Raw genomic sequence first — 26,295 nt, 5'->3', positions numbered from 1 at the left:
ATTTTGGACGAGGCTGATGCAATTCGAGAGATCAGGGATGAGTTTGATTAAAAAAAAAGATGAGGGACCAAACTGATGTTTGGCCTAAAGTCTGAGGGAATAAACTGAATTTAATCCAATTAGAAATTATATTAGATTTGAAATGTCCATTCTGCCCTCGTTTAGGGTTTAAAAATCTGAAGTGTGGGCCCACATGTCGGCTCCAACTCAGTGAGTGACGTCATTTTTTGACCCGGATTCAAAATTTGGACTTGGGTGATGTTGTTTGAGAGTACAAGGACCAGTCTGATTAAAAAAAAAAGTTTAAGGACCAGTCTGATTTTAGGCCCAAAGTTCAGGGGGGTAAACTGAATTCTTTCCTAATGAATTCCTTCATTTTTTTCGGCAGAGAAATTTAAAATTTCCAATCTGATAATGCCAAACGAGGGAATTAGCTTGTAGGAATTATGAAATCCTCACTTTCAATTAAATTCCATCATTTTTTCCCTCATCCAAACACACTCTAAAGAAATCTGCTAATAGTCGCTAAAATTAAAAGGCCATCATTCTTTAGTTTGCAACTGAGAATTAAATGTATATATGTGAATGCCAGATCAATACGATCGATTGCGGAAAATTATTGATACATTAATTTGCAGTAATTAGGTGAAGGTGGATAGATCATGATCATTTTTTTTTTTTGAATAGAAGTTGAAATTCATTAGATCAACAGCCAAATGGCTATAGTCTACAAAGCTTACATAAGAAAGCCAAAAATAAACGACTACCCTATCCAAGCCATAGCAAACTACTAAAGTCTCTGGTACGCTCGCTGAATAGCAAGCCTATACAAAAGTGATTAAAGTTGGATAGATCATGATCATTGATTCAGAGTACTGTATGAAAATTCAAGTTGCTGGCTCAAAATCCTGAAATTGTGTTTGTGAAACATACATAATAGGGATGGTGAAATTTTATTGTTCCTATTAAATTATTGATGAGAGGATAAAATTGAAAAATCGAGGATAAAAATATAGTGTTAGGTACATTAAGATATTTATTGGGTACATGGCTAAGGTTGTCAATGAATCGTGTCGAGTCGAGTTTGTGTTGTGTTAAGGTATTAAATTTTGAGAATTTTAAAATGGGCTGTTTATTATTGGATCATTGCAACATTACAGAGTAAATTACAAATAAGTCAGGCAATAATCTTCAAAGTTAAGAAATGATGAGTATATTGTCTCCCTACCTTGTACACTTTACACCTTACTTATAAATTTGAACTCAATTCAGTTTATTACCATGAACTTTACACTGAAAATCTAATCGATTAGTCCATGATGTTTTAATTTCATCAACAACACCTATATGCTTACCAATTTAATTAGTCTAGTCCAATCTGTCAATTTTGACCATTAAGTGCTGATGTGTCTCGAATATGATAAACTTTTGTGCCTCAAATTAGTAAGCATAGGTTGTTGTTGATGAAATTAAAACATCAGGTACTGACATGATTTTCAGTGTAAAGTTCATGGTAGTAAACTGAATTTAGTTTATGTTTATAAGTAAGGTGTAATTTGTACAGGGCAGGGAAATAATATACTCATCCTTTCTTAATTTTGAAGATTATTGCCTGACTGATTTGTAATTTATTGTATAATGTTGCAATGATCCAGTAATAAAGCGTTCATTTTAAAATTCTCAATGAAACACCTTTGTTATAAAAAAACTAGTATGAATTGAAATTTTCTCAATCTCTAGTTATTCGTTACATTTTTTTTGAAAAATAAAAACACTTCACATTTATTTTTGCCAACAAGCAGCCTCGGTTATGAGATTATGGAAGCCTAAGGTGAAATATAATCGAACATCAGCACCGCTTGACTATAGATGCACATATGTTTGTTTATACAAAAATATAATACATACCTTCCGATATATACATTTTTTTTTTCATCGAAGGCTCTCAAAAATCAGTGGCCTGAGGTGGCTGCCTTAAGCGGCACACCTCAGGAATGGCCTTGGTAACAAGATCCTCATGGCCGCTTACGAGCAATCTAAAGATGATTAATACGTTAATAGCAATCACCACATGATAACCACGAATCTGGGACCCCTAACCACAAAATTTAGGGTTAAGAGTTTGCAATCGGTTTAAGGCCCAAACCGCAACCAAACCGCTTTTTTCGGTTGGCCTATATATCAAACCGCAACCGCATTACAAAAGGGATGAACCGATTATTTCAGTTACACCATTTTTCGGTGCGGTGCGGATAGGTTTCGGTTTGGACCGATTTATTAATTTCAACTAGAAAGAGAGGGTCAAAATCATGCTTATATTTACCTAACAGTTTCAATAAGGCATAAATAAATTTTGAATGCATTTAGAGTCCACACAAATCGGCAAATGTCACTCAAATATCAAGCAACTTGCAGAAAGACCATATTTGAACACTTAACAAACCCATATATATATACAGTCTGGCTACACTAAGGACGTCCTTAGTTTTTCTTAGGTACGGATTTCCAGTTTTCACCCACTTTCCGATCAAATTTTCACATCTTAACCGTTCAGTTTTTAGGTCCTAATGTATAGATCACCTCTGCAAAATTTCAGCCAAATTGGTGATCATTAAGGCATCCAAAACTGCAAATTACAACAATGTAAATGAACGGTTCCGGTTTGACAGATTCGGTTCGTTCGTGTAAATTGGCTGAAATTTACAGAGGTGATCCATACATTAGGATCTAAAAACTGAACGGTTAAGATGTGAAAATGTGATCGGAAAGTGGGTGAAAACAGTAAATCCGTTCCATAAGAAAAACTAAGGACATCCTTACCTGAGAAAAATCCTATATATATATATATATATATATATCAATAATCAAGCAAACATAGCAACTTATTACAAACTGAAAACCTAAACAAAAATGGATTTCTTATATATTAAAAACCAACATTTCCATCAACAGAGAAATAATAAATAAATAAAATGTAATTAAACCAAATTCGGTGCGGGTCGGTTTAAATCGGGCGGTTTATGACCCGAAACCGCAACCGAACCACATTTATGCGGTTCGGTGCGGTGTGACCATGAAACGACACCGTTTTAGTTCGGTGCAGTTACCGAACTGCTTTTTCGGTGCGGTTCGGGTCGGTAACCGCATTTTCGGTACAAAGTGCCCACCCCTAATGGATGGTGTACAAAACCCTCTAGGTAGGTCGAGAGAGAGAAAGAGAGAGCTCTCATTCTCATGTTAACGTGGTACCTTCCAACTCATGCTCATAACATGAGGTGCCTTCCAACATTTGGAGTTTAATTGCAACTTAATTTGCAAGTCATTTGTCTGCTAAAATGCGATTACTTTTACAATTACGATTATTTACTGTTGTGAAGTTAAATCCCTCACTAAACCTAGCATTTATTACCCTTAATTGATTATTTTATTTTCTTTAAAAAAAATTGTAAAAAAAAAAATTAATTCCATTAAAACACCAATATCAACACATTACACATCATCGTCTAAAATCGCGATTTGCGAAAGCCCACGAGAGCAAAATAACAAGAACACAAACTTTTTTAGGGGTTTAAGAAAAGGCGAATGCCCAAACTGAACCTGTTAGCACAACAAGGAACAAATTAACAGCAGCAGTCAGTGAATCTCTGTGTTTGCGATGGTTTCCCTATCCACCTGGTTCCGATACATAGCCCACAAGCTCGAATACTCTGCCACTATCAGCTGGAAGGTCTCTCACTCATTCTTACTCTTACCCATTTCTCAATTTGTCTTTATTGCTTTGATTAGTCCGCTTCTGGGTTTCATTTGTTAGAAACTGTGATTTTCTAGACCCATTAAGGTTAAAGCATCGAGCTTTCGTAATGGAGACTTTTTAATTTTGGCAAAGAAATGGTTTTTGGGATTTAAGAGACCGGTTTGCTCTATCTGTGCTCTTTTGTTGTTGAAAGTATATAACTTGAGGGATTAAATGATTGAATTGTGTCATTGGGTACAGTTTGGATGGTGGTTTATTGTGTTAAGATGTTGTTGTGGATAAGGGTTTGGTACTTTGGTTGTGGCTTTTCTTAATAATTGATGGGTTTTCGCAGTGGCATTATTATCCTCGATATTGATTTCGTAATTGTTCTACAAGAGAATTTGTATTGTATAATTTTTAGTGTTATATTGCTGAGTGGGTCAGAGAATGTGTTCTTGAAGATGCATTTCTCCCAAAATTGCCATTTTGGCATTTGTGGTTACTGTTTTGGGGCACAATCTCATAATATAAGAAGCTGTGCAGTTAGTTTTGTAGCTGTGTTAGAACTGCGAACATTTAAAAGATGAGTTGTCTAGCTAGTTCAAAGTCCGGTTCTTGAAAGTTAAAGGCACAAGGGTAAAACTGGGTCCTCCTCAAGGCTTTTAAACGTGTACTCTTTAGAATCCATTCACAAGTTTTTATTACTAGAAGAATAAGTTAGATTGCCGGATAGCTTTATATGGTCAAATGATAATCATTATCCTCTTGCTTTTGCTGCACCCTTTTCTTGCATTTGCTTATCATTAAGTTGGGGAAGGCTTTATGAATGGTTTTTGTTTGTCCTCTTGTCCATTGAAGTTGTCGTGACAACAATTTTTATGAAATACAGAACTATAAAAGAGGTCAAATCACAGACAGAGAACTTGGTGATGCTGTTTGGAAAAATTTGTTTCAGGGAAAGTTGACATACATGCATTGGAATAAAGGAGCAGAGATGGCCCCTAGTATAGGGGAGCAAGGGGGAACTCTCCTTGTCAGGAAGTTACCAGCTGCAGACCCAAGGTAGTTACCATTTTAGATACATCTTTCCAGGTTAAATCTCCTTTCTGTGAGTTTTTGAGATTGTGAGTGTAAAATCATTCCTTCTGAAGTTACTCTATGGATCAGTTTGTGGAGCATTTTCATGTAATGATATAAGACATCTCATCGTGCATTTAAAAGAATGAAACTTTGATTGGTGATCCAAAATCATTTTGTTATGAGGCACTTTCAAATGGTCGCGGGTTTAGTATGACAACCTGTCATTCAGAAACCTGAAGATAACATCTCAAATTCTCAATTCTAAGTCACCTATGAAGATTAATTCAATCTATATTGAGTTCTTCTTAAAGATGTACCTTAATTATCTCTCTTCTAGTTAGCTGCAGTTTAGGAAAATTCCTATTGACTTTAACTTTGGTTGGTTATAAACTTCTTTGTGAATCATTTGGGTTAGTAGTGACTGTTTCTGCAAATGTATATATGCATGTGAGAATATGTGGTCAGGGTTTGGTCACTCATATTGAGTCTATTTTTAATAGAAAACTATGTGCTTCTTTTCTCTAAAAGCATTTCTTCAACTTGTACTTATGAGTTTTGAAATGGTTTTAACGATAAGCTTTATGATGCTTAATCATGTTCTGCACTGGTTGTCATTCTTCCAAAGTGATCCATGAGCAGTGCTCCTTCTTTAATCATTGCATTTGATATAAACAGATGCTGCCATATCTGTGAGAAAAAAAAATTACATTTCTTCTTCTTTTCGTTTACACGATTTGATGGTTCCCTAACAGTTCAAGTGACCGCTTCATATTTATCTGACAGGCGTGTTTTTGTTGGGGATGTAGTGGTCTTGAAGGACCCTGATAACCCAGATAATTATTTGGTGAGAAGATTGGCTGCCATAGAAGGGTATGAAATGTTGTCTACGGATGAGAAAGATGATCCTTTTGTCCTTGAAAAAGATGAATGCTGGGTTTTGGCTGATAATGAAACTTTGAAGGCAAAGGTACATGGAATTTTCAAAATCTTGATCATTATGTTCAGACTTATGTATCAAGTATATTTTCCACGTTACTGCATAATTCCTTTTTTTTTTTTTTTTGGTATTCTATAAGCAAGTAGGTATAGCACACCAGCAGAGTGCATTAGCATCTTTATAGCAAGCATAATGCTTGGTAGCATGTGGGTAGTTTATACAAATGGTGAAAAAGATGTATTTATGCATTACTCAAAAGAAATGTATCAACCATTACTTGAATATGTTATTCTAATTGAAGATGGATGGAACACATGGAAACCGAGAGTCATATGATTGATACATCAAATATTCATCCACCACAGTTACATAATCTCATGTTTTTATGACCCTGAAAAGATTGGAATTTGCTAAGGTGCATGAGATCATTTTAAGAATTTGAAAGTTAGCATTCAATGTTTAAATGCAATTTACATTGAGATATGCGCCCAATAATTAGGATCAACAATCGCGTTTGCCCCATGCCATCACTTCGTCATTTTACTATTTGGGGAAACATGGATAAATCATCAGTCTTATTTATTGCAGGAAGCCAATGATAGTCGAAAGTTTGGTCCTGTTTCCATGACGGACATAGTTGGTAGAGTCATATATTGCCTACGAACAGCTGTTGATCATGGCCCTGTTCAGAATAGGCAAGTTATTCAACCCGAGTCTGCTTAATTAATTCTGTTGTATTGTTGGAAAAGTTCTGGAATGATTTATATATGTTTCTTGTGCCCTTTGTCCAGTCATTTTAGCATGAGAAAGGATTCGCCTGTCCTGGAAGTTGAATTGGATGTCGATGAGATGGCAAAAAACCACAAATCCTAAAATGTGTCATAAACCACTGACGTATTTGGTTTGTACCTATTTCCCCCCAATTTCGTATTGGATCATTTTTCTTCTTTCTTTTCTTCCCCTTGTTTCAAGTACGGGAAAAAAATAAAGATGGAATTTCAAGCTGTTCTTCAGTCATGGGATGATTCATGGTTGTAAGTTTATGGTTGTTCAGGTGCGCAGACAGCGCAGTGCGCTTAGTTCAGTATTGTGTCTTTTTTTCTTGTTGAAGAATATGAAGCGGCCTGTACGGAATTTTGAGTTTAGAAATGGTATTTTTATTCTCTTGCAGCATTGTATCTGATTACTGAAGAAAAGGAGGATAAATAAATCCACGTGTTAATCGGGAACTTTTCGGACTTTTATACTTGGGCTTGTTCTTAGAAATGCTGTTAATCTTCCACTATAATTAACATGCAGCAAACCCTGGTTATTGTTTGCTTTAGCGAGCCAAGTAATCTTCCACTATAATTAACTTGCAGCAAACCCTGGTTATTGTTTGCTTTAGCGAGCCAAGTTGTTATGTCATATTCTTTAGATTGGAAACATTGGAGTTGCCATAAGCTTTTGCAAACCGGCTCTGTTGCCTTGCCTTGGTTCATATGAGAATATGATGGTTCCATCTCATTAAAACAGAATTAATAGATAACGTAATCATATGGCGCCTCATGGCATGGGAGTACCATTTTATGAAATAAAATTGCTATTTTTGGTAAACTCTTGTTTATTTATCTATACTACTATTAACAAAAGAAAAGAGGTTTTGTTAGACAAAATAAAAAAAAATAACTCTAAAAGATTAAAAAAACTTTGAAAACTAATTATATTACAAGGGTGAATGTGACGATTGCAAAATAGATTTTTATTAACAAAAAATAAAAAAATTATCCCACAACGCACTTTTCTCTCCTACTATCTTTTATCTGCAATAACTATTTTAATCTATTCATTTTCTTTTTTATATTCTCAAAGAAAAAAAAAATTACACATGCAGAGCATGTATACAGGAAGACTAGTTTATTTTAAGTAAACTCCCGTTTATTTTCCCTTTAGAATTTGGTAGGGGTTAAAGAACGTCAGTTCATCACTTTATCTACAGAGTGAATTTACGAGCCAACATTTTTAACTTTGACGTTTTATTTCGAATTTGATATCTAACAGAATCAAAAGATGGAGTGCAGTACCGTTTGTTTTAGTGACATTAGACTCTCGTTCTTAGATGTGAGGTTGTGTGTTCGACTAGTTACTGTAATTCCGAACATGTAAAAAAAAAAAAAAAAAACTGAATCACATGAGTAATGCCGTAATGGAATACAATACGTGGGCCGAGTAATCGGGTCATAAAACCCGGTAACGTATCCAAGACTTAGTGTTAATACCCAACAAGTCCCTTATCAATGGCGTATATATAAACTCATGACCTGCAACACTGAGAGCGAGAAAATTGACATTTGAAACGGTAAAAACCCACCAGAAAATGCAAAACCGCCACCACTGAACTCACCACACTCCCCTCCGTCTCTTACCCAGCAATGTCACAGGGCGTTCATCTCATCTGTAAGTTCCTCCTACTGAAACCAAGTTTGCTCCTTTTCCATGATATAAACTTGGAGGATTGAACTCGCTTATTTGCTTTTTTGGTTGTCGAGTTACCAAACTGGCCATTAGGTTTCAGTCTTTGATTATTTTGTGGTTCTGGGTTTCGATTATTTCGGAATTTTGTCGTTCTATTTTACCTGCAACTATCTCCCATTTCTCTGAAAATTTGAGGCTGTTTCCATTTATTCATATCAAACAAGTTGTTTCTACGATATTGTATTGGTTATTGAAATTGTCATGTGCCGTGGTCTGTAATTGCTTAGAAATTTCCCATCATGTGTTTGCTGAAATGATTCTAGGAATATAGCACCTGCATATGCAAAGTGTATAAAGGAGTTAACTTCATTGTTTCCGGATTGTTAAGCGCATTATTTTGTTTTGTGGAAGATAGCTGTTGTTGCTGGACTGCTGCCACATCTTCTGAGTTGTGATATCGATTACTTAAGTTTATGGGTAATTACTGGCTGTATATGGGAATGAACTTAGCTATAAGCGTTTTAGGTTTTCGTTTCCTTTGCTGGGGTTTTCGTTTGTTAAAACATAAATTAGGTACTCTTTAGTAGGCGGCCGGTTTAATATGTTATTGTGTTTCCTGTTGTTATTAGTGTTTTAAAGTGGATGTGGTGGATAGTGGTTTTGTATATCACTTATAGCTCTTACTTTCATGATTTTGTTATTTGCATCCTGATTTTGGATGCTGTTGGTTGTCTTCCAGGTTCTGGACCATCAGATAGCAAATGTCTACCTTGTTCTGGGATTTCGGGGAGAGTAGCCCCTGTCTATCCTTGCTCTTCTCGTTTCAACCATAGATTCAAGTCGCAGGTCAGGGTTGGATCACTAAGAGGCGCTTATACTGGGGTGTCTTTTACGTGCAGAGCAGGTTCTAGTGGTCGTAATAGAAATCCAGACTTCCCAAGGCAAAACAGGCAAGGGTACTCTCGGGGGAGGAACAGGAGAAATGAAGAGAGAGACAGCTTTGAAAACCTTGAAGAATCTGATTTGCTTTCTGCTAAAAATGGTCCACTGCTCTCCCTCCCTAGTAACACAAAGTTTGGGGCTACTGCAGCCCCTGGTCCCAGAGAAAAAGAGATTGTTGAGCTGTTCAGGAAAGTCCAGGCTCAGCTTCGGGAGAGAACTGCTGTTAAAGAAGAAAAGAAGGTTGAACCCGTGCAAGGGCAAGGTAAAGATAATGGAACTGTGGATTCTCTTCTTAAACTACTAAGGAAACATTCGGCTGAACAGGCAAAGAGAAACAGTAATGGGGTTGGAAACAAAGACTTTATGTTGGACCAACCAGAAAAGACTGGCCGATATAGTGAAAGAAAAAACACGGCTTCTTTGGATTCAATTAACAGTGTGAAGGATTATGCTGAAGAGCCTACTGCCTCTTTGAGCAGGCCTGCATCAAGTTTTCGACGCAAGTCTCCTATCAATCGATTGACATATCAACCTATTTATTCAGAGGATGATGAGATAGTCAATTCGGTGCAGCATGTGAATTCAACTGACAAAAGAAAAAAGAATTATGCTGAGAGAGTTTCTGAACCAGAACCTGAGCCAGAGCCAGAGCCAGAGCTTGAGATTGATGTGGAGTCGGTACTTGAGCCTGAGCCTGTTCATGATACTGAGTTTGGATTTGAACCTGAACCCGAGCCTGAGCTAGAGATTGTTCAGTTGTTAGAGGATGAGACTTCAGGTCCTGAAGAAAATGTTGATGATGAGGAGGACGAAGTCCAAGAGCAACTGATTGAACAGACGGATTTGAGTGCATATAAGCTACCAGAATTGAGGGCACTTGCCAAGTCTCGAGGCGTGAAAGGGTTCTCAAAGATGAAGAAGGCCGAGCTTCTGGAGTTGCTAAGTGGTGGGAGCTTAGATGATTCATGATTGCATGAGATACCAGTTCGACATTTTAATACATGTTGCAAAATTTTTGTTTTGGTTTCTTTTATTTTAGCTGTGTTTTCACTTATTATGTTAGTCTTTCACAGAAAAGCTTGTTCCGCGCGGGTCTTTTTGGATCAACGGCTGATCTGACCCCAGTGTGAATTGGCCTGTTTTTTGTTCAGTTCAGTCATCTTAGGGAAGTTGTGTCAGATTTATTTTGCTTTGTAGACTAGTGAGTGAGTGCTCTATGTAAAACTAGTGAGCTAGTTGATATATCAAATTCACATTTGTAATTGTGATCAAGAAAATAGAGCAACACAAACTTTTATCAGTTTATCACTGTAATGATCACAATGATAATCAAATAACTAATTAGACTGTATTTCTTGTTTTTTTTTTTTCTTTTTTTGCCTTTCGATCCACGTTCTTTGGTTTAAACTAAAATTTTGGATATTGAAGTAAAAAATTGGGTTAAAGTCTGTTTAGTCCTTGTACTATGCCTCTCTCATCGTTTCAGTCCCTGACATTCCAATTTAATCTGAAAAATCCCTAAGGTCTCAATTTCCGTCTAATAGGTCATTTCCACAGGAAATTAGGAATTGGCCTTAGGTGAAATGTCCAATATACCCCTCAGTTATTTCTTTTTTCTTTTTTTTTCTTTTTAATTTATTTTTTTCCTTTTTTTCTTTTCCTTTTTAATTTCATTTTTCCTTTTTTTTATTTTTATTTTTTTCCTTTTTCCATTTTAATTTCTTTTTTTTTTTTTCTTTTTTCTTTTTCCTTTTTAATTTCTTTTTTTGTTATTTTTCCTTTTATTTTTCTTTTTTTCCTTTTTCCATTTCAATTTTTTTTTCTTTTTCCTTTTAAATTTCTTTTTTTTTCTTGTTTCTTTTTTCTTTTTCCTTTTTAATTTCTTTTTTTTCTTTTTCCTTTTATTTTATTTTTTTCCTTTTTCCATTTTAATTTATTTTTTCTTTTTTCTTTTTAATTTCTTTTTTCCTTTTTTTATTTTTCTTTTTTCCTTTTTAATTTATTATTATTTTTTTCTTTTTTCTTTTTCCTTTTTAATGACCATCGTATTCTGCTGCATCAGTAGCTCCACGTCGGCGAACCAATCCAGATCGACCCGAAACCCCAATTCTTGTTCTCCACGCCAGCGACCATTTTTCTTTTCCATCACTATTCTTCTTCTTCACTTCTAGTTTTTGTCAACTTGGCCATCAAAAACCACCATTTCAACCAAACCCAAAATCCAAATCACCATTTTGAGCAAGACCCAAAAACCTTAGAGTTTGAAAAAATGGTAGTTTTCAGTGAAAAGTTAAAAAATGGTAATTTTCAGTGAAAAGTTTCCAAATTGAGGCCTGATGTGGAGAGAGAAAGTGGGATTTGAGTGGGAGAGAGAGAAGTAGGCTGTGAAAACAAGAGGGGAGTGGTTTTGAGGCGAATTTCCGAGCTGATTGGGAAACATATGGGTTGTGGAGTTTGATCGGAATGGGATTGGGGGTTGAGGAAGTAGAAAGTAGGCAAAACGAAAAAGAAAAAAGAACTTAAAAAGGAAAAAAAAATTAAAAAGGAACAAGAAAAAAAGAAATTAAAAAGGAAAAATAAAAAAGGAAAAAAAGAAATTAAAAAGCAAAAAAGAAATGAAAAAGAAAAAAGAAAAAAGGAAAAAGGAAAAAAAGAAATTAAAAAGGAAAAAAAGAAATTAAAAAGGAAAAAAAGAAAAAAAAAAGAAATTAAAAAGGAAAAAGAAAAAATAAAAAATAAAGAAATTAAAATGGAAAAAGGAAAAAAATAAAAATAAAAAAAGGAAAAATGAAATTAAAAAGGAAAAAGTAAAAAGAAAAAAAAGAAATTAAAAAGGAAAAATAAAAAAAGGAAAAAAAATAAAAAAGAAATAACTGAGGGGTATATTGGACATTTTACCCAAGGCCAATTCCTAATTTCCCGCGGAAAGGACCTATTAGACGGAAATTGAGACCTCAGGGACTTTTCAGATTAAATTGGAATGTCAGGGACTGAAACGATGAGAGAGACATAATATAGGGACTAAACAGACTTTAGCCCTAAAAAATTTGTTAGAAATAAGGCCACTTAATGCAGCTAAAACTAATCAAAACTGAACCGACACCAAATGTAAATTATGTTAGTTGTCATAATTTTCAGCGGGTTGTAATTTTGAAAATAGAAACCCGTCAGAATTGTAATCAAATTTAACGGACAAATTATTCAATAGTCTCGGATTATCACATGTCTGTTGTCCGAGACAACCTGATTGATCCATTTGGCTTACTTTGATACTGATTGGTCTATGTTCTTTTTTCTTTTTCTTCTTCTTCTTTTCTGCCTCATGTATGTATGCGTTAGAACAGTAGCGGTCAGAACTACAGATACATGATAGTCTCGGATCACACAATAATTAATTGTGACAACGAATGTGATCAAATTTATCTTATAATTTAGTGTTGAATTTTCAATTATCACAACCCCAGGGGGTTTCCCTGTAATTCCCCAAAACTCTACCACACGATTTTCCCACCCTACCCCTGCTCAAAATTTTACAGAGCGATAAGATAAGGCAACTCCCACAGTCCCACTCTCTCCCTCTCTTCTTCGTCTTCAACAATGGAAGCCACTCTGTTCACCTCGACGCCCCCATCCCCGGCCTTATCCCTAACCCGACCCGCCAGCCCATTCCTCTCCCTCCCCTCCCCTCCCCACCGCCGCCGCCTCCGCCTCCCCACCATCCGCTCCGCCATCTCCCGCACCAAGAAAGAAGAGACCGTCGAAACCATCAAGACCAATCTCGACAACTGCTACCTCATGGCCGGTATCAGCTACAAAGGCCTCACCGTCAAGCAATTCCAGGACCTCCGCAAAGCCCTACCTGACTCCACCAAGCTCATCGTCGCCAAGAACACTCTCGTCTACAAAGCCATCGAGGGAACCCCCTGGGAGGCTCTCAAGCCTTGCATGACCGGGATGAACGCCTGGCTGTTCGTCCACAGCGAGGAGATCCCGCCGGCGATTAAGCCCTACCGGGATTTCCAGAAGGAACGGAAGCTCGAGAACAATGACTTCACCGGAGCGGTGTTCGAGGGCAAGTTTTACGGCCCCGGAGACTTCAAGGCGCTGGAGACAATGCCGACGAGGCTGGAGATTTATGCCAAGTTGCTTGGCTCCCTCAAGGGGCCGGCGTCCAACCTCGTCGGGACGATTCAGGCGCCGGCGAGGGAGCTGGTCATGACTTTGCAGGCGTATGTGCAGAAATTGGAGGAGAGCGGCGGCGGGCAGTAGTGTGATATAGGGGGAGTTTCGGAGAAGCCTTTGTAAGTGTATCTTGAACTTGAAGAACCAATTTTTTTCTTCGAGTTTTTTTTTTTTTTTTGTGTTGTTGTAGAATGGTTGGATATTTATATTTGTGTTTGACATTCGAGGAATGAAGAGCTGTAGATTTTGTAAAATTGGAATCTTAGCAAGCAATGATGTTCGTTTTTTATGGCTACTTGTGCTTAATGGTTCCAGTTTTTGTGTGGTTTTTATACTTGGCAGCATAATGTATGCGGAAGACTCATTCTTGCGCTTTGTATAACTTAAACAATCCTCATACTTGATATAATGAACACATAAATCTATACTTGAGTTCTTAACATATGAGCTAAAGCCTGCTACTTGTGACACATTGAGGATACGAGCTGTAATTTGCATATTTGCTGTAATAGAAACTGTCATGGTTTATATTAGTGAAAAGACAACTAAATTTGTATAGGCCTTGCCATGAGGGTGAAAACTTCATGATTATTTCTTTTAAGTTCACTGATGATGATGATCAGTGAGGATACGAAGAGTGTAGGCAGCAGTAGTTTATTTCAGTATTTTTGGGCTTGACTATTGGTAATGCTAATCCATTAGTGCCACTTTTGCTTCAGAGCCCCAACATAAGGTGTAAAGCTATGTACTTGGTCCATTTCTTTCCTGAAGTAGATTTCTGTATATGTCACTGCTTCCCCCTGATTTGCTTATCTACATGAGATTGGATATGAGACGAATATATATAGGCATGCCATTAAACATACCTAGGCTTTATCACTTCCTTAAACAAGAGAAGGGGAAGATGGGCCAAAAAAGAATTTGGAGGAACATTAGCACATTGTAGTGATTCACTTTTCAAATTGATTTTAAGGAAAAGAGTTGCACCACATGCGTGAGGGTGAAGTTCCATTCCCATAATCCTTCTGATTACTGATAATAGCTCTACCACAATGCCCCTAGAGGTTTTCTCTGGAAACAGTAACCAAGAAAACAAGACAATGCCTTCTCCATGCAGTCTGTGAAAGACCGAAACGCTGCACCTTTCTATAACCTGTCATCTGTGATAGTTCTGTGATAATGAGCAAAGATAACCATGCTTCAAATAGTTTCTATTTTCTTGGGCTCATCCACACTGTTTCCTTTTAGCTAGAAATTTATGAGATATCTTGAAATCATAGTTGATGAGCGAAGTCTTGGTTCAGTGAACCAACAATGTCCTGAAGCTGAGTGACTCATCAATACTAGCAAAGTGGATTGAATTAAAAGTTCTTTGCAGATAGGTAATAAACTGGTAACACTGTTACTTCTCAACCTCTTGACATTATTCTTTACTCATTTTAAATATAATCTTGATGGGTTGGGAATATCCTAGTTTGATGGTCTTGTAAATGGAATACGTTTAGTCTTATTTAAGTGTAAGACCCAGTAGACTGCATTGGTCCCTTTCAGCTCAACCAATTATCATACCATTGCTGGCTTAGTACACTCCCACAATTGCTTATTTCATTTAATAATTTATGTTCCTATATTCAGTTCCGTTTTCCTGTCAAATTCATCATGGGGTGAATTTTGTTAATTTTGGTTGACAACAAACGTGCTTAGCTGCATGATTTCATGATTTTGTCATTGTGTTTGCTTCTGTGGAGAAAGTTTGATCTTGGTTGCAGTTTTGCCACCGTGGTTGATACAGAAGGCAAAAACCTCTGTATGTGTAATCAAAATCCTGGTATAAGCTTTTCATCTGGGAATGAGGATGAACAAATTTTATTTATTTTTATTTTTTTCTGGTCCGAAAAAAAGAAGAAGAAAGAAAATGAGCCTCTGGTTTTATGCATCTACGGAAGATTCAGTAGTTATGTACTTGCATGCAAAGTAATTCCTCAGGTTAAGAGTGCATATGGATTTTGGTTTTATTTCATTGCGAATCAATTTTACTTGAGTTTTCCATGTCATGTAGGACTCGTGTATCTATTTCATATTTTTTTGGAAAACATGTGCGTACGTGCCTCCTCTTCGCTCTATCAGGTTATGCCTCCCCAGCCCCTCCATAATTGCCCAACTCTGTAGAAGCTGCTGTTAGTACCGGTTACGGATTCAGAGTCTACAAGCACTGGATGGATGCATGAACCAGGAAAGATCTCTACAGAATAAACCTGTGCGATTCTATGCCAGTTTTCATTTCAGCTCGACATTCTCAAAACACAAGATAATGATATCTTGATTGTCCCCATGAACAGTAGCATTATTGAAACTGTTTCATTAGCTCCTCCTGCTCCACTTATTTGCAAGAAGTTTTTGGTCAAAGGGGCCAATCATTCATCCTCAAATTTTGTTTCGGTGTGGTAGAAGCTTCTGTACAAAATAGGAAGCCAAATGTTCTTGCAACTACAAACAGAGAGTATGTCACCGTTTAATTTATTGATCAGCAGCAATTTTGTTGCCTTCACTATGTTTTTTTTTTGTTTTTTTGAAAAATGACCGATGCGGCTGCCCTCAAGCTTGCATTAACGAAACTGTAGAATACAAGGGGGGGACATAATTCAGTCACTACATGTTCTCTAAAACTGTAGCAATTTTGTTGCCTTCAATATGTTTTAAATTGAGTGGTTTGTGAACTCCTCTTGGACCAAAAGCAGATGAACTTGGACATTGTGCCCTTTATACTCTTCATGTGCGCTGTTTGTTAGCTCATACTCAACACTTAATTTTTCTTTCACTCACTTTGGATGGTGACATGACTATGAAACTTATTCTGTATCGAATAATTCAGTCACTACAGGTTCTCTAATGAAAAGACTATTTCGATTTTTCGGATGTGCAGTTCCTCATGTTATAGAACCTAGAATTGACATTTGAAGACGGTGACGGATATCAGACACAGAAGGAAGATGAAGCAATCCCACATTGTTTAATGGTGTATTGTTATTTTGTTACTATTAATAAACTTGGATTAGGCCTACAAATAGAATGAGAAGGAGCAATTCCACATCAACGACCCTACCTTCCATTTATGTGAAACCAAATGCACATGGCTTGGCTTTGCTTAACACAAGTCTGTCACAAAAGACAGATTTCCTTCAACTTGTTTACTCTATGCTCTTAATCTCACCTCAACGTTTTGCCCAATGCACATATGACATTTGCTACGAAAGTATGTAGAGTCCCCACGTGCACACGGGGATAGCTGTCTGCCGTTGATGTACGTGAGTCTCATTGTAGCGCTCAGTTGCGGGTTTAGAAGGAGGTAATTGAAGGCAATCGCCCCATACTGAACACAGCCTTTTTTATGGATATCTTTGAAGAAAAATAGTAAGATGCTTGCTGAAATGCCTCTTGGATGCGAATGTAGAAGACACAAGTCCTTTTTAGCTACAATGAGGCGATGAGCTTTGAAGATTCCTAGACAAGCTCACAATGAAAGACGAGGAGGACTAAACTCCCAGTCCTTAAAGTCATTGGCTTTCTTTTCTGTACAGTTAATTTGTTCATCCCGATTACCAATATGGACACATGGGGAACCAAAACTTTAATTATCATGTCCTCTGAAAGTAGCAACATGCCAACTGAGCGTGTACGGCAAGTGTAGTTTTGAATTTAGAAATCAATCTGATTATGAAAAGGGTTTTGCTTACTGTTTACTTAAAAGACAATGAATCACACATTCAGCTTAAAGTAATTACCTTGTGATTCGGATTTGTGAAAGCTTAAGCAATGTTATGTCGAAATTCATATCGAAATTATGCACAGCAGTACGTTCAATGTAGCAGAAAGGTTTCTGCACTAGAATTATGCATAAAGGAAAATTGTATTGATATTTCCCTAACTAAGAACACTTATTTTCAAATACTGATGAAGAAGAAAAAGAGTAGTATTCCTCATTCCTGACCCTGGTAGATAAAGCTTTTAAAGCTTGTCCTGACAGAGACTCACTGTCTCACTGTCAAATCTTGCTAGCTTTGAATTTAAAGGCGACCAAAGTGTTTGTACAATAATGCAATCTGAGCAGACTCTCATGCGTGCATAGAGAATCTGGGATTCACTTAAGCTTTAAATTTACCAACTCAAATAGTAGAAATTGGACTGTTAGAAAGTAAATGGTTGGTTTACCACTGTGGACATGGATTGGTCAAAAACTCATACGTTCCGATGCTTGATGCATTAAGAAACGTCATGTTGGAAGAGGGTGTTCTATAATAATCTGGATTATTGAAATTAGGAAGTCGAAATCCGTTGGATTAGCTCATTGTATAGAACACACTGCAAACAGTGACTAATATGTAATGGTTTCAAGTTAATACTTTGGAGCACTATAGTATAGTATTTTCGTATATAAAACTGTTTAGGGAATCAGTAAAAGCTTTTACAGTTTAACAGTTTTACATTCCTATGAAACAGCATAGTGATTTTAATTATACAAGGAAGATCTCTACCATTTATGAAGCAACCCAGGCAGGCCAGTACATCACTATTCTCTAGCAGAGTTGCTGCAATGAAAATGCCCCCCACACACAACTTGTTGCTCGTCATTTTTTTTTTGGGTACATGCTCGTCATTTTTTGACATAAATCTGATACAAAATCTCATGCTTTATTTAGCAAAACTAGTACCAGCTGGAAAGAGTTGGGACACAAAACTATAGTGGTGAAAAATTCAAGGGTTAATTAGTTCCCAGTTTTCAATAGATCCATTTACCCTTTTCTTTATTGGTTGTCAAATAGCATATACCCTTGTATCACATCAATGGTTTTGTCAATTTGTCTTAAACACTAACGGTTATCATTAGAGAGGAAAGAAAAAAACAAAATGCTTAGGTTTAGTTTGGTTGGGTAGGTATGAGGTTTATGTTTTCTAGCTAGGAGTAGGAGAAGAGTGAAGTAGCATTGCAGCAAGATATAAAAGGCTGAAATTCTATCTTTTGCTTTATGGTGAGCCTTAAAGAGGATATTATTCTATAAAGCATTAACCTTTTAGTAAATAGCTAGAATCTTAATCATTTCATCAGTGTGGAGTAGGTAGCATGTAAATTAAGTTATCAGTTGTTTAGAACTCTTTATGACTCATATCTGCAGAAAAGCTTTTATGGATTTTTGTTGGTGATGATAATGGTAGTTGCCAAGTTCATTGAGCATAATGCCAAGCGTGCATTTGTTTATATCTTGAATAATCTGATGTCCTCCAGCTCTCATGAGTATGTATTTTTCTGATCATCCTTTTTTAGCATTAAGTGTACATCAAATTAAGTGTACTTCATAATTTTTTGGGTTAAATGACAAGACATAACTTTTATAATTATCAATTCATACACCAATAATTGATAAATTTAACTCTCTAAATTGACATAAATTGTCAAATTATACCCCTAACTTCATGAATTCTAACATTTTTCATCCAAATGCTAGTCACAGATCACTCTCGTGAATCAAGATGGTTATTTTGGGTCTTTGAATATATATGAGAATGATTTGTAACATCTCTCACGTACACAAGACATTGCATGTTGTCATGTCAGATCTTATGTGCACAAGATACTGCAAACTAGAACGCTAAATTTTACGTGGAGAATGATGTCAAAAACGTGTGAAAAGTTTCTATAATTGACTTAAAATGATGACATTGATCTTTTATATGGATGACACATTAACAATTGAGGTGTAAAAGAAAAAGCACGTCAAATTAGTTGGAAATATCTACAAATTACACATTTAATTTAAATTTGTAACTACTTCATCAATTAGTTGAGCTATACAAGATTGACAAGCAACCCTTTTGGAAGGACTAGGTTTAGTCACCCTGATACATAATTAACTTTCTAATTACATGAGGTGATGTTATCTCACATTTTCAACCTTCATTTGTAAAGTTAAATAATAGGGGGAAAGATTAAACTTTGATGACTGATCAACCTTCATATTGCAAAGGCTATGTCTTCATCAAATTTCATTTTTTTTTTCAAGTGTTTAAGAATATAATCAGAGATCAAGTAAAATAAAATTATCCATTTCTTTTTCAGAATAATGATTTTTTCTTTTTTCTTTTCTTTGTTGAAAGAACATGGTAAATTTGTGAAGATATGAGGGGTACATTAGTAATTAGAGACAGTTAGACAAACAATCATGGTACTTCTCTGTAGGATCTTTTTCTGGATATCATTGTTCCATTGCACACTTGAATCCTTTTAATTAAGAAAACTAGAAAAGGCTTGACTTGACTTCTCTTACAATTTCTCCCTAATGATGATTAGATCCTAAACCCTCCTTTAAATGTTACCATCTCTCCCTCTCTGTCTCACTAATCTCTTGAATAAAATTTCTCCCCACCCCAACAAATCTGCAACCAAATAGGGTCCCACCAATTTAGTTCTTATTTTTCTCATTCCATCCAATTTTTATTTATTCTAGAACACTCACTCTCTCTCTCTCATGCAGCTTTGTTATGAGGGCAGTGCATGAGGGTTGGATTGATTCTTCAAGATTGATCCTTATTGTGTCACACCCATTGAGGGTTTCATGGTAAAGTTTTCAGCTTTGGGTTGATTAAGATCTGTTTATGGCTCAAGCCACTTGCTTTAAGCACAGGAATAGAGGAGGTAAGGTTTTGATTCAAAGATGAAGTTTTTATTTCTGCAATGTTAATGTGTTTAGTTATTTTGCTGTATGCAAATGGGTTTGAGATTAATTGGGCTGGAGGTGCTTTGTTTAGCTTGAATTTGAGCTCTTCTGGGTTTCAATTGCGAGTTTGGTAATCTATAAAATGTTTGATCAGTTCATTTTTTGGGACAATAATTGTGGGTTATTGTTTTTATTTTATTTTGATATATGGAGAGAGATTTAAAGGGTTTTAGTGTAGTGAATTTACATACCTATGGCATTGCTCGAGACATGAGGAAATGGAGGAAAATTTTCTTTTCAATCTCATTTTGTTTGATTTCCTAAGAGAAAAAGAAACACAAATTTACTATTAGACTAAGTTGAGCTGAGTTTCTTGTATATTCTGGTCTCAAATTGTGTATTTCCCCCCGTTTTCATGTGCTTTTGGTGATGAATCAACAGGGAAGTTAATTCACTTTATTAAAATTGAAACGTTTTTGGCAGGAAAGATCTATTTTTTGAAACACAAACAGACGACCATTGGGTCTGAAGTTTCTTCTCTTTGACAAATTGTGTATTTCATTGTTTAATTAGACTCCGTTTTCAGGACCATAAGTGAGTAATACAACATGATAGTTGAGTCAGAGTCCCTCTGAAGTCTGAACAAGTCTTTTTAACTTGTCATGTAAAAGTAAGATATTCACTTGGAATTTAGCTGTTATATCATTATGTTTCTGCGGGAGCTTCTGAACCAGAAAACTGATGTCAATCTGGTGATGCAAAAGGCAATCTTATATTTGCAAAATAAAACTTTTTCGAGCAGAACATCAAATATTTTGGTGAAGTTCACATAGTATTATGTTTGTCTGTTGTTTGTAGTATTAATGTGATTTTTTTTTTCCTCAAACAGGTGAGATGGACACAGCATCTATAAAATGTCTAATCAATAGCATATCTCGATTGGTTCTTCTAGTTTCATGCCAAACAGTAAAGTCTGTGCCTATTCAGAAGGTTTACAGAACCATAGCTGATGTATTGAAGCTTTTGAAGCCGCTGCTTGATGAAGTAGTTGATTACAATATACCTTCAGATGACATTCTATTTCAAGAGTGTGAAGAATTGGATATGGCTGTCAATGAAGCTAGGGAATTCATGGAAAACTGGTCTCCAAAGTCAAGCAAACTATTAAGTGTAAGTGTAACTGCATAAGTGTGTCTTTCTAGTCATGCTTGAGGATTTTCATTATGGTATGGCTTGGGTTTCTCTTGTGCACTGTTTCATAACCAAAAAAAAAAGCAGCAAGGAAGTTAAAAGCGTACAGCTTTAGGATTCTTATGACATTATGAACTGTCTTTCCCTATGCATCCCTGGAAATTATTTATAACATTACAAATACAGACTTTGAATTAAAGTTCCTTGTTTTGGTGTGTTTCTCTGTGTGTGTGTCTGTGTGTTCGAATGTGCGTGAGTGAGAGTGTATAGGGGTTCTTTTACATGTTTAACTTCAATCTGTTTACAATTTATCCTCAGGCTTTGCGGAGTGAGCCATTGTTGATAAAGATACAAAATTCATCACTCAAGATTTGCTGTACATTAAGTAGATTATTACAGTCATCTTCATCTGCTTCAGGTTTAATGGGTCTACAGGTATTTGCTAACTTCAATATGTCTTCTGCGTATACCATTTTCACAAAAAGTAAAGAGGTTGGTTGTATCCAAATATATATTCCCCATTATCTCACCCTAGTTCTTATCGTCTGTTATTTAGTCTACTTACAAGCCTAATATCTGGAAAAATGTTTCAGCAATGTATGCAGGAAATTGAACGTTTGAAGCCTGAAAGAGTAACAGAATACTTAGAAGAGGCTCTGAAAAGTCAAACAAAAGATTTCATGCCTTCCATCAAATATCTTATGAAAATTACTGAATTGCTTAGCTTGACTTCCAGCCAAGAACTGTTGAAAGAAAGTATTGCTGTAGAGAAGGAAAGAATTACTGTTGAAGTTCGTGATGTTAGAGGGGAACTAGATCAAATCAACCAAATTGTGATTCTTGTCTCTCATATTCGCGAATTCATGGTTAAAAGTGACCGCATTACCGCATCTGGCATCCCGGTCCCTCCATACTTCCGCTGCCCTTTGTCTTCAGAACTCATTTTGGATCCGGTGATTGTAGCTTCGGGTCAAACATATGAGAGAACTGCCATACAAAAATGGCTTGATCATGGGTTGATTATCTGCCCAATGACCCGTCAGAGGCTGACACATACAAACCTCATTCCCAATTACTCATTCAAAGTTATGGTAGAAAGTTGGTGTCAAGAAAATAATATTAAACTTGTGACGAACTCTGACTGCACTAATGCTATCACTGTCCCATCTCCATTAGGTCACATCTCTCCTGAAGGTTTAATTCACACAGATACCCAGTACTCCATCCACAGTAGCAATTCGACATCAAGATCCTCTGCCGAAGTTGAGAAGCAAAGAAAAGATGTATCTCCTAGATTGAGTGGAGAAAAGTCCAATGGACGCCCTAGTGGTGAGAAAGACCAGTCATCACCAAAACAGTCATATATTCATAGCAGGAGTGAATCAGCCTCAAGTACTGTTTCCAGTGTTGATTATATGCCTCCAGCATCTATTAAGGTGTCAGGGATATCCAATAAGCATGAAAAGGATAATGAGTTTTCTGGAGAAATTACATCTGAGCATCCTGTTGCTTATATTCCAAATAAAGAATCAGGAATTTCCCCTGGGCTATCAGGAAAGAAGTCTCACCTTTCCAAAGCAAATGTAGAACTGGCGTCATGGCATGACAGCCCTAACTACCCAAACAAACAGCTGCTTCCATTTTCTAGCTCAGAATCTGATGGGTCGACGACAGCATCCCATGTCATGAAATTAGTTGAAGACCTCAAGAGCCAATTGGATGAAGTGCAAACTAGGGCTGCGGAAGAATTGCGGCTTCTTGCAAAGCACAATATGGATAATCGCATTATTATAGGCCAATGTGGTGCTATCACACCCTTGCTTTCGCTGCTATATTCAGAGATGAAGTTAACGCAAGAGCATGCTGTGACAGCTCTTTTGAATTTATCAATTAATGAAGACAATAAGGCCATGATTGCAGAAGCAGGAGCAATTGAACCGCTCATCCATGTTCTGAAAACTGGGAATGATGGTGCCAAAGAAAACTCAGCTGCAGCTTTATTCAGCCTCTCTGTCTTAGATGAATACAAGGCAAAAATTGGCCGTTCTGGTGCAGTGAAGGCCTTGGTTGATCTTCTAGGCTCCGGGACTCTTAGAGGGAAGAAAGATGCTGCTACTGCACTGTTTAATCTCTCAATTTTTCATGAAAATAAGGCTCGCCTAGTTCAAGCTGGGGCAGTGAAGTATCTTATTGAGTTGATGGACCCTGACACAGGGATGGCTGACAAGGCTGTTGCTCTTCTGGCAAATTTGTCCACCATTGCAGAGGGGCGCTTAGCAATTGCACGGGGAGGAGGAATTCCATTACTAGTTGAGGTCGTGGAATCAGGCTCTCAGAGGGGAAAGGAAAACTCTGCCTCCATTCTGTTGCAACTGTGCCTTCATAGTCCAAAGTTTTGTACTATGGTTCTTCAGGAAGGAGCTGTCCCTCCCCTGGTCGCTTTATCTCAGTCTGGCAGTCCAAGAGCAAAGGAAAAGGTATGTAGCTTAATTATTTTTCTTGCATCTTTATTTAGCTTTCTGTTCTTCTGCTTATACTCAGTGTGTCAAATATGGTGATGGCTTTTTAGGGGGCCCATGCAACTTTTTAATAAAACAGTGGTTTTTTTTTTCCCATCGTTTCATCAACTGTTATGTAGCAATCCAGAAAGAAGCTTTACACCTGTTGCCCTGGTGATAGACACAATAACTTAGCATTAACAGGAGATGAATCCATAGTGTCAAAGATTTGCAAGAAACCTCAGACATGCAGAACAGATGTGATATTGTCATGTATGGTTATTGTTTTGGTCAAAAGTCATCTATGGTTTTCTTGGGTTCTAGGAAATTTGGAACCATGCCGTGGCCGCTTTTAATGTTTATCCCTGTTGAGTCAACACTAAATCTGAAGTTATGCCAAGCATTTTGTAATGTGGAGGTCTAAGAATTATCTGGAGTTGTGGAACAAAGAAGATAATATGTTTTACATGAATTATGCAGGCACAGCAGCTTCTCAGTCACTTCCGGAATCAGAGAGAAGGGGCTATGGGGAAGGGAAAATAGAGACATTTTGTTGATCTGTTGCTGAATTTTTTTTTTCTCTCAATATTGCTCCTCCATAATATTTGCTTCTCCCTCAAGAAATTCTATAGATCTATTCTTTTTCCACATATTCTTTACTTGTGCCTTTGGTTATAGAAAAGTCTAAATCTTTTTCTTTTTCTCTTTTTTTAATGAGTGTCACGCGAAGGACTGATTCATAAGAGCCTAGGATGTCTAAACTTTTCTTTCTGTGTGTTTTCTTCTGTATTTTGCTTTCTCCTGTACTTAAGCTAGGTAGGCTACTTATTCCCTGAGAACATAGCTTCGTTTAGTGGCTGCAGTGATTGATTTGGTTCTCTTACGTTGCTGTACATATATTTTGTATATATAATATAGAATTGAGTAATTTGCAGTATGATCAGAGACTTGTCTATTATCATATTATATGCTATTTATGCACATGTATTCTTGTTTCCTTGACACTTTTTCTCATGCACCAATTTGAGCGCCGATTGACAGAAAACGATGCTTCATTTGAAGCTGTCTGTTGTTTTAGTGGCTTTTTTACTTTGAACTTTTTCGGAAATTCTAAAAACAGGAGTCTCTAGTGAAGACTTTTAAAATGATGACTCTATGAGAGCTTTCAAATCAATGAATGGCAAATGTTTTAAATTCTAATTGAGATATTATTTTTTTTATCCTACGAGTCATTTAATTATCTAACCGTTGATTTAAAAAATCCTCACTAAGTATTCATTTTAAAATCCTCAGTACAGAGATTATATTTGTAACGTTATTTCAGCATTAGAGATCGTTACTATTTGACCTAGTTTGAGTATGCATGTTTGTTAATTGATTCTACCAAAGGTTTGGTTAAGCAAATCTCTCGGTTGAAAAGTTTGAGACAAAGAAATCTCTATTATTCATTTGTGCTTTGCTTTTCCCCTGAGAAAGAGAGAAGAAAAGAAAAATGCGGGCGGCTGAATGCTTCCCGGACTTTGATTATGGACGTGATAGATTCATTGAACACGAATTAAAATGACAATTTGGCCCACTTATGAAGCAACTAATTAATAATTTGGAAAAATTAATGTAGGAGTAATACTGATTAGTTTATGATATAGCAACATTACGAGTTTACTATATCAATTAGTTTATGATAGGCTGATAGCAACCTTACAAGTTTATTAATATCGCATATGATAATGTATCATTTTTGTAGTTCAGGGATTTGTGTTAGACTCGTCTCACAATAATGCGGCACATCAATTACTATCACGTTGCGTCTGAATAATTCAAAGTTGTTGATTCATGTGAGTTTGCCATACTTAGTTACGAACCAATTGACTGAAATTTAGATTTGATGTTTAATAAAAAATCACGATCGCGGGCCATTGTTGCCATTGGTGATTGGTGGAACGGTGGTAGACGTCACCTAAAAAAGAAGTACGATGATGCTTGTATAGTATTATATTTAATCACCTCGATTAAAAATAGATCTTTAACAAATGATGAACGAGTTTAATAATTTATGTAGGTAAATAAAAGTGTGTCTCCACTACTGATTCACACTGTGAGGGAAAACACGAGTCAGATTTCATATCCAAGCAGTGAAGCAGGAGCTAGAACAAGGTCACTGAGTTATACAGTGAACGAAATTTATTTTTAATATGGGATTTGGAGCCTTTTGCAAGAATCATATTGGCCATATATTTTTATGAATTGAAACTTTAATTTGCAAAAGGTTCGGTTTTTATATTCTAAGATCCTTCGAAGGGCGGAGAAACTTTATAATTTGCTGGATTATATATCTAGGCATGCAGACATACTCAATTTGGACTAATTGGGATCTCTCTTTATAGAGAGATTTTAGGCCGATTTAGAGTGGTTTACTGTTTAAAAGCTAGGTAGGCTAAATTGTTGGAGAGAACGAATGGAACTGTGCAAATGAAACTAAATAAAGATGTATGGTAGTATAAGAATTTTGTGTATTGGCATTTCCTATACAAAGTTAGAACAGTGTGAGTATTTGAAGTAAAGACT

At 36.4% G+C, this 26,295-nt stretch overlaps 4 protein-coding genes across 4 annotated transcripts; all 4 read left to right on the top strand.

Moving 5' to 3' along the window:
• The first annotated feature begins 3,496 nt into the window (after positions 1-3,496).
• LOC133738394 (mitochondrial ATP-independent inner membrane protease subunit 2-like) lies at positions 3,497-6,926 on the top strand. Its single transcript, XM_062165930.1, has 5 exons — positions 3,497-3,727; positions 4,626-4,798; positions 5,600-5,783; positions 6,342-6,448; positions 6,545-6,926. The coding sequence occupies exons 1-5, from the start codon at positions 3,656-3,658 to the stop codon at positions 6,624-6,626; spliced, it is 618 nt and encodes a 205-aa protein (XP_062021914.1). The 5' UTR covers positions 3,497-3,655; the 3' UTR covers positions 6,627-6,926.
• A 1,124-nt stretch (positions 6,927-8,050) lies between these two features.
• LOC133738221 (rho-N domain-containing protein 1, chloroplastic) lies at positions 8,051-10,449 on the top strand. The gene is made up of 2 exons (XM_062165685.1): positions 8,051-8,189; positions 8,947-10,449. Exons 1-2 carry the CDS (start codon positions 8,165-8,167, stop codon positions 10,116-10,118), a joined length of 1,197 nt encoding a protein of 398 aa, XP_062021669.1. The 5' UTR covers positions 8,051-8,164; the 3' UTR covers positions 10,119-10,449.
• A 2,282-nt stretch (positions 10,450-12,731) lies between these two features.
• LOC133741296 (large ribosomal subunit protein uL10c-like) lies at positions 12,732-13,620 on the top strand. Its single transcript, XM_062169233.1, has one exon. It carries the CDS (start codon positions 12,747-12,749, stop codon positions 13,416-13,418), a length of 672 nt encoding a protein of 223 aa, XP_062025217.1. The 5' UTR covers positions 12,732-12,746; the 3' UTR covers positions 13,419-13,620.
• Positions 13,621-19,602: 5,982 nt separating this feature from the next.
• On the top strand, positions 19,603-24,727 carry LOC133736970 (U-box domain-containing protein 3). Its single transcript, XM_062164592.1, has 5 exons — positions 19,603-20,019; positions 20,931-21,211; positions 21,551-21,667; positions 21,826-23,709; positions 24,211-24,727. The coding sequence occupies exons 1-5, from the start codon at positions 19,980-19,982 to the stop codon at positions 24,271-24,273; spliced, it is 2,385 nt and encodes a 794-aa protein (XP_062020576.1). The 5' UTR covers positions 19,603-19,979; the 3' UTR covers positions 24,274-24,727.
• The last annotated feature ends 1,568 nt before the right edge of the window (positions 24,728-26,295 follow it).

The sequence above is a fragment of the Rosa rugosa genome, chromosome 3, assembly GCF_958449725.1.
Source record: "Rosa rugosa chromosome 3, drRosRugo1.1, whole genome shotgun sequence".
NCBI lineage: Eukaryota > Viridiplantae > Streptophyta > Magnoliopsida > Rosales > Rosaceae > Rosa > Rosa rugosa.
The sequence above is the reverse complement of the archived record's forward strand: the minus strand, read 5'-3'. Positions and strand labels throughout refer to the sequence as shown.

Coding starts and splice junctions, on each gene's coding strand:
- LOC133738394 (XM_062165930.1), top strand. CDS start 3,656: ATGGTTTCCCTATCCACCTGGTTCCGATACATAGCCCACAAGCTCGAA. Junction 4,799..5,599: donor TTACCAGCTGCAGACCCAAG/GTAGTTACCATT, acceptor TTTATCTGACAG/GCGTGTTTTTGTTGGGGATG. Junction 6,449..6,544: donor CATGGCCCTGTTCAGAATAG/GCAAGTTATTCA, acceptor CCCTTTGTCCAG/TCATTTTAGCATGAGAAAGG.
- LOC133738221 (XM_062165685.1), top strand. CDS start 8,165: ATGTCACAGGGCGTTCATCTCATCT. Junction 8,190..8,946: donor ACAGGGCGTTCATCTCATCT/GTAAGTTCCTCC, acceptor GTTGTCTTCCAG/GTTCTGGACCATCAGATAGC.
- LOC133741296 (XM_062169233.1), top strand. CDS start 12,747: ATGGAAGCCACTCTGTTCACCTCGACGCCCCCATCCCCGGCCTTATCC.
- LOC133736970 (XM_062164592.1), top strand. CDS start 19,980: ATGGCTCAAGCCACTTGCTTTAAGCACAGGAATAGAGGAG. Junction 21,668..21,825: donor CAGGTTTAATGGGTCTACAG/GTATTTGCTAAC, acceptor AAAATGTTTCAG/CAATGTATGCAGGAAATTGA. Junction 23,710..24,210: donor GTCCAAGAGCAAAGGAAAAG/GTATGTAGCTTA, acceptor TGAATTATGCAG/GCACAGCAGCTTCTCAGTCA.